The sequence below is a fragment of the Cheilinus undulatus genome, linkage group 9 (genome assembly GCF_018320785.1).
Source record: "Cheilinus undulatus linkage group 9, ASM1832078v1, whole genome shotgun sequence".
Lineage (NCBI taxonomy): Eukaryota > Metazoa > Chordata > Actinopteri > Labriformes > Labridae > Cheilinus > Cheilinus undulatus.
The window spans coordinates 47258021-47272676 of NC_054873.1; the positions used below are offsets into that span (position 1 = coordinate 47258021).

The 14656-nt window shown below is 41.7% G+C and overlaps 1 protein-coding gene across 5 annotated transcripts in view; it reads left to right on the plus strand.

Moving 5' to 3' along the window:
• The window catches only part of hipk2 (homeodomain interacting protein kinase 2), a 183908-nt gene extending 169252 nt beyond the window's left edge, over nt 1-14656 (plus strand). For 3 of the 5 annotated variants that reach the window (XM_041795639.1, XM_041795640.1, XM_041795643.1), the window contains exons 12-15: nt 89-412; nt 3328-3572; nt 3690-3838; nt 4144-14656. In XM_041795639.1, coding sequence (XP_041651573.1) covers nt 89-412; nt 3328-3572; nt 3690-3838; nt 4144-4608 — 1183 coding nt within the window. In that variant the 3' untranslated portion in view covers nt 4609-14656. The remainder of the gene's footprint in view (nt 1-88; nt 413-3327; nt 3573-3689; nt 3839-4143) is intronic. The other 2 variants (XM_041795641.1, XM_041795642.1) reach the window with 2 other exon arrangements.

The window sequence follows — 14656 nt, forward strand, 5'->3', positions numbered from 1 at the left end:
ACAGCTGAAGATGACCACGAAGAGATGCTCACGTCTCCTAGCTTTGATGTTCATTATCTGTGAATTTTCGTCTCCGTCTTCTTATCAGGAACATGTCAGCCTACGAGGTGTCGTCCTCTCAGGCGGTGCTGTCCCCGCAGCGCTCCAAGAGGGTGAAGGAGAACACGCCTCCGCGCTGCGCCGTGCTACAGAACGGCTCCACCTCCAACTGCCCGCCCCAGCAGGGATGTGGGGGCAGCAGTTGGGGGGGTAACGAAGCAGAGCAGGCGTCCAGCACCACCAGCGACCATCAGCACCAGCATCACGTCCCCAGACAGACCATCATCATCCCCGACACGCCCAGCCCTGCAGTCAGCATCATCACCATCAGCAGTGACACGGATGAGGAAGACGACCACAAACAAAACAACAGGTCAGCTCTGGGGCGTGAGGATTCAGTGTGTTTCAGTTTTGAAGGTTAAAAAGTTAGCTAATGCGATGGCATGTCACTGAAAACTGCTGCTGAACACTGTCAGGCTTGATGTAGCAATCTAAATTTTCAAATTAGATACCTCACAAAAAGATATCAGCCTCATATCAGCCAAGACAAGCACTGAGATATCTTTCCATGTGGCATCTATCAGCAAGATATTGCAGGACACAAAATGTTTTTAATCCACTTTTACTGCATTAAAACACAGTTTCTTTCTCTTAAAGGGGGTCAAATAACCAGAATATAATACTTCAACAGCATATCAAATGAAATCTTAAATATTTTGATACCAAAGCAACAAAAAATAGAAATCCTAGACAAGCAGTATGAGAAGATTTCTTGCTTTTGATTAGCACATTTTGCAACAAAACTCCTGGAAATTGTCTAAACTGCACAAATACAATTTATTTTATACATATTATTTTATTTTTTAATATTTTTAAGACATCAAGGGCTGTGTCCAGACTGTCTTTTTAGCTGAGGTTGCCCACCTGTCAACTTGTTTAAAAAGGGGTGGCATTTTTGTGCACAAAGAGCAACGATTTTTATCTGTTTACTGTTTCTATCACCACTACTTTTGACCAATTTTAAGTAACACACATAAATGGCCACATATAAATCTCCCTATTTTAATTCTTAAAGCACTAAAAAAGGGTGAGCATTGCACTGAATCAAAGTTTAATTCTAAAATTTGCAAGAAAACTTGCAAAAATAATCTTAGCAATTTTTTAGCACTCATTTATTGCTCATTTCTCCGCTGCAAATAAAACAATTCAGACTGGATGCATGATTATGTCTTAGCTCCATCACAGCTTGATTTTCAAACTGGGATTTCTCACAAGAAAAATCTAGAGAATCAAAGGCTCTCGTATTATTTTCTAGATCTGCACAGATCAATCAGCAACAGTGATTTTTTTTTGACTAAAACTCTGACTAAAACTATTTGTGGACAGCCTTTTTTAATGACAAAAGCTAGACTGAGACTAACAAAAATTGATCTGTGCTGACTAAAACTGACAAAAACTTTAGTTTTTGTCAAGCAAACTAAAACTAGACTAAAATGTAACATAGTTTTTGTCGGACATTCAAAATCTGTGACACTTTTACACGTCTGCTGAAATCTGTAAAGAATTACCTTTACATTGATGCCAAGCTTATTCATGTAGACTCTGTAGTTGCTGAGAAATACTCAGTTGAATTTGGGTATGTCATTCTCAAGCTTGAACACTGAAAAAGGGCCTAGGGATAAAAGGGTTAAAGTCCAGTTTAGCATTTCTGTGGAGAAGTATGCCTCATTTGTACAGAATTCTTTTATTCTGAAATTCCCCAGGTCTTTCAGACTAAACAATAAGTCAAGTCACTTGTAGGGAGATGTAGCAAACATGCAGCACACACGTCTGGTATACTAGCTTTGACGGTGTGAGCTGGACTGGACACGCCCTGCAGCCGCATGCAGCAAACATGCACCCAGTTTGGAATGGACGTAAGACAGCATGCAGGAGAATGCTTTAAAGTTTAAACGGGCTCACTCCTTTCCTACAAGCCTGAGTAGATAGCAAAGTATTTATGTAAGTGCTAATGTAAAAAATGTGCAACTTTGAGCTGTATGGAAAGCTTCTAAAAGCCTGTTGCAACACAAAATGCAAAGCATAAGTCTTGCCTCTTTAAGGTAAACACAATAGCCAATCATAGTTTATGATTTTGGGCTGGCATTTAAGGTGGTCCCCCTGGCCACCCCTGTGTTCACATCACTGTATACACATCACGCTCCCATCAAACCAGACGCTGTTTAAGTTACACGCACAAGTGTGTGTAACTTAAACATTTGTATGAGGCACCAAAATGACTTTAAAATGGTCAGAAACTTCATACTTGATACTTTGATTCGACCACCACTGCTCTCTCTCAACACTATCAGTCATCGGAATACCATTTTTCTAAACATGTGGCATTAAAAAGTGGCCCAATAATGAACATTTTTACACATTTTTGGCAGAGTTTCAAAAGCATCCTGTATTTTTATACAATGGCATTTAAAATAAGGTTTTTCCTTTAGGCAGACATGTCTCCAATATCTCTAGTGTGTCTGGTGTCTGTAAAGGAATTGCACCACATGGATAGACATCCAAATTCTTGTATTCCCCCTTGTGAAAGACAATTTATAAAGTGTGTTAAGGCTTATGCAATTCAAGATTTTAGGCTTTGGGAGCAGATCTTACTCCCTTAGAAGAGGAACCAAGTACACCAGAGGTACCTAAAATATCTACCAAAGTGATGCTGATATTACTGCAATAAGAAATTGAAAAGGGACTCCCTAATATTAATAGACCCCTTTTTGTTAAATGTAAAATAAATGCTTATATGAAGCAGGTCTTGATTTGTTCAAATATGTTAGGGGACAAATACAGTGACATGGCTGATTTGATGCATTTTCAAGGGGATAGAGAACTTTTTTGTGTTTTTCTGCAGCAAGAACTTTGGGCTTTAGATGTTTTTGTTACAGTAAAATGCATTCTTGATTACATGTTGCTTCAAAAGCACATACAAGCCACTGCTCATGTGTTTGGCTTTGTATGGGCAAGAATGGTTTGTATGCTTTTATATCCATTTAGACCAATCACAAAGCAATTGATAACTTTTGAGTCAGGGGTATGTTTTCATACATATTGAATGAGTCCTTTTGTCAGGGATCCATTTACAGAATACAATCAGAGAGGATGTAGACTCAGATAATAATGAAAACAGTGAAACGATGTTCAATAAGCCAGCGTGTGCTTTATTATCCTGCTGATGTCCTTGCATCACTCAAGCGTGTATCTCACAAACCTGCCTTTCTGTTCTCCTGTTTTCTCTAGATCGTCTTCAAAGCAGCGGAAGAATGTCATTAGTTGCGTGACAGTCCACGATTCACCCGATTCTGACTGTTCCAGCAACAACAGCCCATACACTGTGGAGTCCAGACCCCCCAACAACAACAGCTACGACACAAAGACCACCATCCTGGACAACTACAACAACGGGAACCCCCGGACCATCATCATCCCCCCTCTGAAAACCCAGAACAGCGAGGCCCCCAGTGAGTGTGAGCAGCTGATGCCAGGTAAAGGCCTGTCAGAGTCTTACCTGAACTAAAGCTTCATGTGCTGTTCGCCAATATTACACTGTAGACAATTTAAGCTGCTCCAAATTAACCAAACATGTATCTCCTTTCATGCAGAAGCAATGAACCATCTAAATTCAGCTTACAAATTCAAATCCTCCAATGGGGTGTTGTCTGGCAATAATCACCTGCCAGGAGGCGGGTCCTATCGACAGCAGCGCTCAGGGCCACACCCCCTCCAGCAGCAGCCTCTCAATCTCAGCCAGGTATGTGCACACATACACCTTAAAACATACAAATCTATGAGAAACAACAGCTTATTAAATACATTTTTTATATCATGTTTTATATTTCACTTTGTGTTTGATGAATCTAGAATATGCGGACGTTTACACAGAAATAAGAACTTTTTCTTGACATTCTAGCTTTGGAGATGCATCTGTACTTCTACATCAACACTATTAAAGAGAGTTTTGTGGAGATGAGCTTGTTCACATGGATATATAACTTGACAATGACTCTATTCGGCTTCATTAAACTTCATTCAGTCATTTATCATCTCTTCCTCCAGGCCCAGCAGCACATGGTAGCTGAGCGAAATGGAGGTCATCGGCGCCAGCAGGCCTACATCACTCCCACCATCGCCGCTCAGGCTCCGTACTCCTTCCACCACAACAGCCCCTCCCACACAGGCAACGTCCACCCTCACCTGGCAGCCACACACCTGCCCAGCCAGCCCCATCTCTACACCTACACGGCGCCTGCTGCTCTCGGCTCCACCGGCACCGTGGCCCATCTGGTGGCGTCGCAGGGTACGGCGCGCCACGCCGTTCAGCACGGAAGCTACCCGCCCAGCATCGTCCACCAGGTTCCTGTCAGCATGGGCCACCGCGTGCTGCCCTCCCCCACCCTACACCACAGCCAGTACCAGGCCCAGTTTGCCCACCAGGCCTACATCAGCGCCTCGCCCGCCTCCACTGTCTACACTGGATACCCGCTGAGCCCCACCAAGGTTAACCAGTACCCTTACCTCTAGAGAAGACACTGACTGACACTGGAGAGCCTGACCCAGCTCTGCTGCTTCTCCCTGACCAACCGCCCTGAGCCCCGTCTGCCCCAAACATCCTCTCCTCGACCTCAGACATAAACAGAGACAGAGGAACATGCAATCCTCATCAAACTGTCACTTATAACTTGAAGATAAAACGACAGAGAGAAAAGAAAAAAAAAAAGATTCAAGTCTCTCCAGAAGGGAAAGATGGCGCTGGATTTCAGAGGGGTACTGTTTAGTTTGTCCTTTAATTTCTTTCTGGAAAGGGCCAGTTTTGCTTTGATTTGATTCTTCTTTGCTTTTCTTTACAAGGAAATTGATGTCTCATTAGTTTTCCAGGGAAGTTTGAAACAGGCCTTTTGGGACATTGGAGGATTTCTGGTTTCTTTTCTTTAATTTTCCCCTCTTAAATTGGAGAAGAAGTGACTGTTGAACAGGGGTTACTGACTGGAAGTTCGAGATCCCAAGAGACTTGGGAGAAGGTGAAATACGGAAACCTGCTGCTCTTCAAAGAAAAAATATTGATGGCCTTGAACTGTCTTAATATTTCCAAATCATTCACAGTGTGGGGAGAAAAGAGAGGAAAAAACCTCCCCACACTCCACCTTCTCCAGCTGAGGAGGCTTCTGGAAATATAACCAACAGAAGACAACAAACTTTTTAGCGTATTTATAGATATTTTTTTCCTTTACGTTTCACCTTTATGACAATACTTCAGTTTTAGCTAGGTGTCTTAGCTGGGCCCCGTTCTTAGAATGTAGCAGTCTGCACCCGTTTGTTTAAGAAGAAACTTTTTTTCCCCCTAAACCAATAGTTTCCTCTTTTTTCAATGTGATTGCACAAAGTGGTTATAATAACATAGGCATGTACAACGTGATTGTCTGTGTGTGCTACTGTCAGCCATGCGTGTGTAGTCCACCTCCTCAGATTCTCTTCAGTCCTTAGGTTTTGACATTGTTCCCTCGTAGTGCCTTACAGATATACCGACACAGTTTACTCGGCTTGGATCCTGAAAGCCACAAGAGACTATAGCTATACTTAGAGAGACGTGTTTCCCTGGTTTGATGCCCCAGTCGGGGCAGTTGTAGCTCTCTTCCAGGTGTAGGCTCAGCCCTTGCTGTTTTCTTGCCCTTAATGACAGCGTACTATAGGTGATGAAGATTAACGTCTGACTTGATATCACACTGAGTTTTTTATTATGTGTGCATGAGATAACTTGCCTGGGGTACTTAACCAAAGTCATAGATAAATTCTTGTTACATTTGCTCTGGATATTGATGTAAATATGAAAATGTACAGTATAGCTGTAGCTGTAAACCTCCATCACCCGAAATGTGGCGTTAGTTTGGAATAGTTTTTTGTTTTTATTCCACAGGGGAAAAGAGCTCAGCAGTGATTCTGCAGGTAAATTTCCCCATTCAGATCCTCCACTGATATTCCAGGAAATTCTGAAAATGCATATTTTAAAGACAAACAGCTACCTGAATACTCATGGATAGAAAACATTTGATTTGGTGCAAAAACTAGACAGTGAAAAACAGTGAAAATTTCAGAAGTGAGTTTAAGAACTATGCATCCTAGAATCCATTACTAATGATAGTTTAACCAATGTGACTCTATTAGGGATGTCCCATCTGCTTAAACACATGATTTCATTACATTTGACTAGTCTACAGTCATAAAAATACCATGAAAGCAGTCAAAATGCACTATTTTTTGAGGCAGAACCACAGCAGCATTGGTAAATAATGTGACATTGGTTTACAGAATGTGGCAAATGTTAGCAGTGCTAGCACCGCTAGCTTTCGATCCTCTTTGCAGTTTAATATCCACATTTCTGACCTCAATGCCTAAGTTAAATGCTAGTGCAACTCAACACAGCTGTGTACATTGTTATCACCATTTTCAATCAATGCTTTCAGTTCACTGTTGTTTACATTGCATTAAAGAGCACTACAGCAGCAAGGCAGTAGCTATTTAGCATGGCTACAGGGAGCAACTAGTGGCAGGCTTTGATAGACTTTAAATAGAGTATTGGACCGTGATTGTTGTCCTAAACTAAGAAAAAAATATCATAATTTCTGTAAACAAATAGTAATTCTTTTGCCATCCAGCATCTTTGACCATTTAGGTGGCTAAATTGGTCAACTTCCTCCTATCAATAACAAAATGTAGTTCTATAAAAACATGCATGGATTGTCTTTCTATATTTGGAATTTTCAAAAAGTCCAAAAGAGTTTAATTTGAAAACAACCAGGAACATGGGTGGTACCAGGTTAATGTTAAAGTTGGCAAACGGTAACCCCAATCAAAACCGTTGCTCTGTCACAGTTGCATTATGGGCAGTGTTTTTCTTTACCCGTAGATTGCAATTAACCATGTTTTTCTTGATATAAGGTTAGCCTAAACCTAACCATAACTCTACCCAAAGCCAAAATCTCACCGTTACCCTTGCCGTGATGCAATATAAGGTGAAATAGAGTCCTCTACATGAGTATATGCCATCGGTTCATGCTCAGGTAGCTTGTGGTAAGTCTAACTTGGACATTTTGGCTGATAAATGAATCTACAATGGAGAAAATGATCTGGATTTTTACTTCCAGGATCATACTCTTGAGCTCTATTCATGCAACGTGATTACAGAGCAGAGATTTTAGCTTCATGCAAAGGGAATGAGTTACAGTACAATGTTCGAGACACAGTAGAGGTCGTTTTTTTAAGGCTAAAAGCTAGTCCGAGAGAAGGGCCTGACAGAAAGTGATTGTTGCCACGAGGGGGATGCTGCGAGGCTAGAGATATAGCCAGGCTGCAGCGACAAGACAGAGTATTGAGGGTTGTTTGAGAGAGACACTGTGTAGGCACGAGTGAGGGGGCTGGTTGAAAGCGTAGGGTCAGTTTAGGTAGGGCAGGGTGACTCTCTCTACCTTAAATGGGACTAAAACGGTAGCAAGTTGGCACTGAGCAGGTTGATAGTAACACTGAGCCCGGGTGGTTGGTAGGAGCCGAAGAGGCACTACCTTACCTGAATGCACACTTAATGAATCCTTTCGTTGTTGTCATTTCTTGCAGTTGTTGTTTGTTTCTTCAGCGAGGATAATTGGATGTTATTTGTCGAGGTTTGGGTAGCAGCTGCAAGAACAGAACAGGAGGGAAATGCCGCAGCGTACACCTGGAAGGGCACCTTGTGGACGATTAGTTGTCACTGTCCATTTGTCTTCGAACCAGGTACACCGCAGACATCGCCACTCCAGCTGAACGGGATACCTGAACACTTAGAGAACCAATAGGGCTGTCGCTTTGTGTGTTTGCTGCTTGATTTAACAGACATTTTTTTGTTTTCGTAGCCAATGATTCAAATAATCTCCTTTGTTCATTCGTCCCCTTGAACTCGGGCACATCAGAACTGCTGATGGTTTAGTGAAAGCCTCCCCTCCCTTCATGGTATGCCATAGTACTTGCATTTGAAGTGATTTTTTTTCTTTCATTTTTTTAACTTAACATTATCTCAGACTTTTTGACATGGCTGTAGTACATGTTGTGTTTATTTTTTAGAGATTGTTGCAATAATTCTTGTGGATGTTTTATCAGAGTGTGTGTGTGTGTTTTTATTATATGTCAGGCTCATTTCTATTTTGTAACCTGGGGGTTGATGTACAGTAATATTTAGTATTCCTCGGAGATGGGTGCACCTGTGTAAAGTGTTGCGAAACACTGCTGATGATAGAGTTAAGTGTGGTGATAATCCAATCCAAAGGGGCCCAGATAAACCCGTGGTTCTCAGCTGGTGTAGCCTTTGGATCCACCACCTCTTTAATCGGGAGGAGCAGGAGCCAAATTTCCCAAAATCAACTATCGCTTGAATGGAATATGTTGCTGTTTGGACCTAAAACTGGAACAAAACAGACGACTGAACAAACAGAAAGGTCAAAATAAGCATGATTGACAAGAGCATAATTGCAAAACACTCTAGTAGGACATGCCTTCATTTTATTTTACTCCATTTCATATGCAATGTGCAAATTCATGTTGTTTTTAATGGATCTTGAGAAATTTACCCATTTTTGGATGCTTTTCAATTGTTGGACCTTTCCCTAGAAACTAGGAACCTTCTGAGGAACTCTGCTTTTTAATTCCAGGGTAGAAAATTGACTCCTTTAAAAGTCCCTGCACAGGGGGAAGTACTTTCCAAAAGCTCAGGAACTGGAAGGACTCAGGCTGTAGAAGGGATGCACAGTGCATTAATTCAACATCCCTATCGGCCAGTATTGGCACTTATAATAGCCATAGGCCATCTGCAAGAAAGTGGGCATAAGCATTAAATCAATTTAATGTGGACACTTGACACACCGCATATGGAATTTGGGCAGAAGATGAGAGCTATTGGACAAACTCTAAAGTGTGTCATGGTCAAACATGAGAGAGTAGGATGGCATTGTGGGAGGGTGACACTGAAAGAAGCAATGAAAACAGTATCAGCACCAGTTCAGGCTGTCAAATTATCAATTTTTAAACATTATTATCCCTGATTTTTCCAGTCAGCGCATCTCTAGGCTGCAGTGCCGAGCGTTCCTGATTGGCTACTAGGTCAACAACTCTGCCTTTGACCCTCAGGTGACCACAGAGATCATTAGCCTTCTAATGGTTGGCAAACAGTCAGTTTTAGAGCTTAAGAAGCCTTTCAGAGAAGAGGCTAAACATCTCCAACAACCTTGTCCAAGTCTAGTTGATCTGTCTGGATCAAGCATTGGCTAACCTGGAAGGCTGAGCACCTACATAGGCATTTAATACAATATAACTCTATATAACAGAATATAGAGCCTGTGTCAGCCCCCCTGACCCAGACCCTTCATTACCAAACATCAAAATATTTGAAAAGTCACAAAAAATCTTTGGCATCAAAATCCATGCACCCATTTTCTATACTGCTTATCCCACTGGGGGTTGCAGGGGGGCTGGAGCCTATCCCAGCTGTCATTTGGTGAGAGGCTGGGTACACCCTAAACTGGTCACCAGTCAGTTGCAGGGCTGGCATCCAAATCTTTACTTGAAATTGATCTGATGGTGCTTTTACTAAGTGATAGGACTTAAGACCTGGGTGGAAATGCAGACAATGCTGGGCCTCAGGAACCATCTAGTTCCTTGGAGAGGCATAAAGTTCCTGTTTTTTTGGTTCAAAAGCGGCTTTTGTCCCCCCTAGATAATGAGCTAAGAAAGTCAAGATCTTATGAAAACAACCAAAATGTAGTTATAATTGCAGCAAAATGGAGAAAAATCAAACATATGGATATGTGTCCATGTTATCCTCTATATCGTAGACTTTTGCTGTTTTCTAACCACACATTTGCAATCCATTGGAAACAGCTTCCACCTTCAGGTCCTGACTCACTAGTTGAGAACCACTGGTATACTAGATGATGCCCCGGCTCTATGAGGCCAAGCCCTGGTTTGAAATCTCCCTTTATGGGCCCTAGAGAGGTTTGTCATCCTGGTACTTGTTTCCCAAAACCTCTCCACTCCCCTTCAGGTCCAGCATGCAAGCCTCGGGTGCAGGCAGTGTAAAGATGTGATTACATTGCTGGTTACATCATACTTCTCTGTTCTGTTTTTGTGTTTTTATTTTATTGTATCGACTTAATTTCCTCTAGGCCTTCAGGGTCTAAGCACACAAGCATATAAGGGAGATGATTATTTTCCATTGGGTCTTCTGTTGTGAGACAGACTACTGAAACATTCCACTGTTTTGAGGGAATTTGGTGTTACCCACGCTACACTGCTGTTCTGTCCCCCCTCTCAACACGGGGGATAGCATCACCATCACTCTAGGACTTTTTCACTCCTCCCCACCAAAGAATTCAACAGGTTGATCATGTACAGCACAGCACGGAACAGTGCAAGCAATCCTCCACTAGCGCAAACAGGCAATAACTTCTGGCATCATCTTTACAAGTGCTTTTGAGGACATTCTCTGCAACACCCAATCAAATGCATGTGTGCATATGATGTTTGAGTACACAGGGAGGATTTAACATACTTAAAACATACAGCACAGTTGTTTTTTTTTAACTGGCAGTTTGTTTTAAAGCTTTTTTTGTTCACACTCGGCCCCGTCGACATTGAATGATCAGTGATTATCTAACCTCTCTCCAAATTATTAAGCCAGTTCTTTATTTTTTATGTTATTGATGTTGTAGCTTTATTGATGTTGTATGAAAATGAATTTGTAAAAAAGAAAAAGAAAAAAACCCTTGTTTTACATTAGCGTGCCATTGATTAGAATGATCTGTGAAAAATATTAATCAAAAATGTACCAACTATACCTTTAAATATGGTCACCTGCACAAAATGAATGTAATATGTGACCTGCTACATCTGAAATGGCTTTAGATCCTTCTCAGTGGGTGACCATTTAATTTCTACACCATTTGTGGCCATGCATGACGCAATAATTACACCCGATCTCCAGCAAATCCTATAAGAGACATGATGTAAAATTACCACTTTAAGAGGATATCAAAAGATCACTATTTTCACTAATTGAACATCCAATTAAGAGAAGCCCTGTATGTGCAACATCGTGGAACTTGATGTGTATGATACCTTTGTCTATTACTCTGTTTCACATAACCAATGTTTTGTGTTTTATAAGAAAGGGGAATCAGAAATGTGAGTAGATCGAGTGACCTTACAATTTACCAAAATGTGCTTAAGTAGAGTGTAAAAATGTTTTGTGTTGTTGAGGTGAGCGTAGCCTTCCCAGCTGGCGACTTTACTGTTAGAGTACTGCCTTCCAAATAACCATCAGTACCTCCAAAGTTAACGGTGACAGTTGAATTAGACGAGAGTAAATAAGGCAGCATCTCTGTCGGACGTTCTCCTTTAAAATACACTCAAACTTCCAGCGTTGCTCATAGAAACTTCTACTGCAGAAGCTTGTGAACAATGGAGAAACATTCCCAAGAGCAGGGTGGCTCACTGTGCTGCATTATAAAATATATATTACAAAAATAGTATATATTGTTCGTTAGACAAGTCAACTTCACTCCTGCAAAAAGTGAGCAGACAGTCTGCAACCTGCACACTCTGACACTTTAAGGTGCACAAAAACTGTAATAGTCTGAACCAATGAGTAAGTACCTTCTAGATAACCTCTGAAATTGACATAGATACCTGGAAGCAAATAAGTAGAGAAACATGAGTTAAGCTACACTAAAGGCCTGTGTCCACGGATGCCATTTTTTGCACTGGCAGTACCTACAACTTCAGTGTCAGAGTGCTTCTAAACAGCAAGGTCACAGAAGTTTATCTCTGCTCTCCACTGCAGTATGCACGTCATTTTAAAACAGCTCCATGTGCCTAGCATTTTCCTGTTTCAAGGAAAAATCTCCAAGAAAAAAAAAATGGTGTAAATGTACACCAGAGTACGGCAACGGCCCACCTCACTTGCATTGTCAGGGAGGTGTGTGATAGGATCCGAAAGATGGTAACCAAGCCAGGGCAGAGCGAAGCCAGAGGATACTCTGGTTGAGCCCCATAGTCGGTCTCCTGTCTTGCCATTTAAAGCAGCTGTAGACAAAGAGAAAGTTTCCCCTTGAAACGATAATTCTGATTGGTTTATCACCCACCATGGCTGTTGAGCCCTGCCCCTTCTTGATGAGGGATGGATTTCACATGTATTCAAGTGACTAAACATGACATAGGGGCAGATCCATGGGGTAAACTACATAACATAAGCTCCAAAGGCTGCCATTGTCATTGTTCACTATCAGTGGAGCCAGTTATTGAACTAAACTCTTGAGAAAGACAGCAAACTGCTACTTCAGCTACATCCGAGCAAACCACTTCTTCCCTTTCCCCTTTTTTCATAAGCGTACCAGACCGTTGTGGTGAAGAGGAAGTCAAAGCTTTCTCTTTTCTAGCCAATCCATATTCCAACCCTCATCTTTGGTCATACTCTTTGGGTAATGACTGAAAGATCGCACATACAAGTGGTCGAAATAGAGTTCTTGGGAGGATGGTTGGGCCCAGCCTTAGAGAAAGGGTGAGGAGCTTGGACCTTTATGTAGAGCCATTGCTCTTTCGCGTCCAAAGGAGCCAGTTGAGTTGGCTTCTGATCAGAATACCTCCAGGCCGCCTTCCTGTGGAGGTCTTCCAGGCTAGTCCAATTTAGAGGAGACCCCAGGGCAGACCCAGAACCAACTGTTGGGATCCCATTCAGCCTGGGAGCACCACGAAATCCCCTCAGGAAGAGCTGGAAAACAGAGCTGGAGAGAGGGTTGACTTACTTCGCCCACTGCCACCGTGCCTTGACCTGGGATAAGTGGAAGAAGATGGATAGTTGGATGGTTGGATTCTCAGACTGGGCACAAATGTTTCAGCTTGAAGCTTTGAAAGATGGATCCAGATGATAACAGACATGGAATCTGGCTATTCCAATGGCTTTGCAAGGGTAGCTGTGAGCACAGCTACAGCCGGTTTTTACGGCATAGATGAGCTTTTCCAGTGCAAAATTGAGCTGTGGAGACAGGTTATAAATATGGTAGAGTTACAAGGTAACAAATGAATAAGCAGCAACTAAATCATCAGGGAATGGTACTACAAGTTAACCCAGAAAATGGGGAAGCCGCTTTGTAAATAATGTAACTGACTGCCTACACCAAATTGGCTTTGCTTCTAGGTACCAAATGAGCAACTAATTGAAACTGTACTAATTTAGTACTTCCCTGATATGATGCTCCATTTTGCAGGAAACAAAATGCAAGTGTTGCATGCCAAGATGATGGAGCACATGGTTGCAGTGTTCATAACTCTCCCCTCATTTTTAATTTGCGATATTTGTTTGACAATAATAAAGGCTTTCTGTTTTATTCTAACTGATGAATAGGAAATAATAATAATACATTTTATTTAAGGGCGCCTTTCATGATACTCAAGGTCACCTTACAAAGAGTACAAAAAGTGCATTAAAACAGGCATAAAAACAGGAATAAAAACAAACAGTAATACAATAGACAATGCAAAAGATCAGAGGGAGTAGGAGAGTTTGAACAGATGGGTTTTGAGTCTGGTTTTAAAGAGGGGTAGGGAGTCAGTGTTGCGGAGGTCAGGGGGGAGTGAGTTCCATAACTGGTAGGTAATCAAGATTAACTTGGAACGCAGCATCAGGTCATCAGGTTACAGAGTAGCCATGCTGGTTTTTGTGCACCTTACTGTCAAGTGTTACCTCTCACGGTTTACATCCTTGTGTCGTTGCAGGCTCGCAGCTGCTTCCCAAAGTACAATAGGGTCATGAACAGGTGTTAGGTGGATTAATCATGAGCTGACGTTCTCTCTGTCACCTGCAAATTCATAATCCTGCTTCACAAGCATTCTTAAAGCCCTTTCGGATGAGAGTGTGTGTTTTATTTTTATTTAATTTGACCTTGTTTGAGGAGATCTGCTCCTTCTGCTGGCTATTCCTCGGGGGAATTCAGGGTGAGGAGGTCAAGGTTTGATGCCTTCATTCGCGGAGGGCGTAGTATGAATTTTAAACCAAAACTGATTCAGATCCTTTCTTTATTTATTCTAATTTGAAAACCAGGCGTGGATAATGGAATATATCTGCTGCCTTTAAACCCCTCGATGTGCTCTAGTTCAAGATCTTTGATTCTGCTTTACATGACTTAACGGTGAAGGTTACTTTTGGTGAGATTTCTGGCTGAAGATGATGGTTTTTGTGATGTAACCTAGAAGTAGTAGACCAAAGCTACACTCAAAGACAGAATCACACTGCAGAAAATATTCATCTGAAGCGAGAGGTCGAGTCAAAGCCACAATCCCTTTTGGTGCATTTTCACAACATTCAGCAGTAAATCACTGCAGGTCAACGTCTTAAATAGCTGCTTGCACACATAAATTAATGCAAGTGAGTTTATTAACATTTCTAAAGACCTAAGAGTGCATCAAACCTTGACCTCCTTTTGTGTCCATTGCTGTATGCTTTCTCAATGGTGTAAAATCTCATTCTTTGTCGATAAAGCTAATGTGTGCTGCAGTA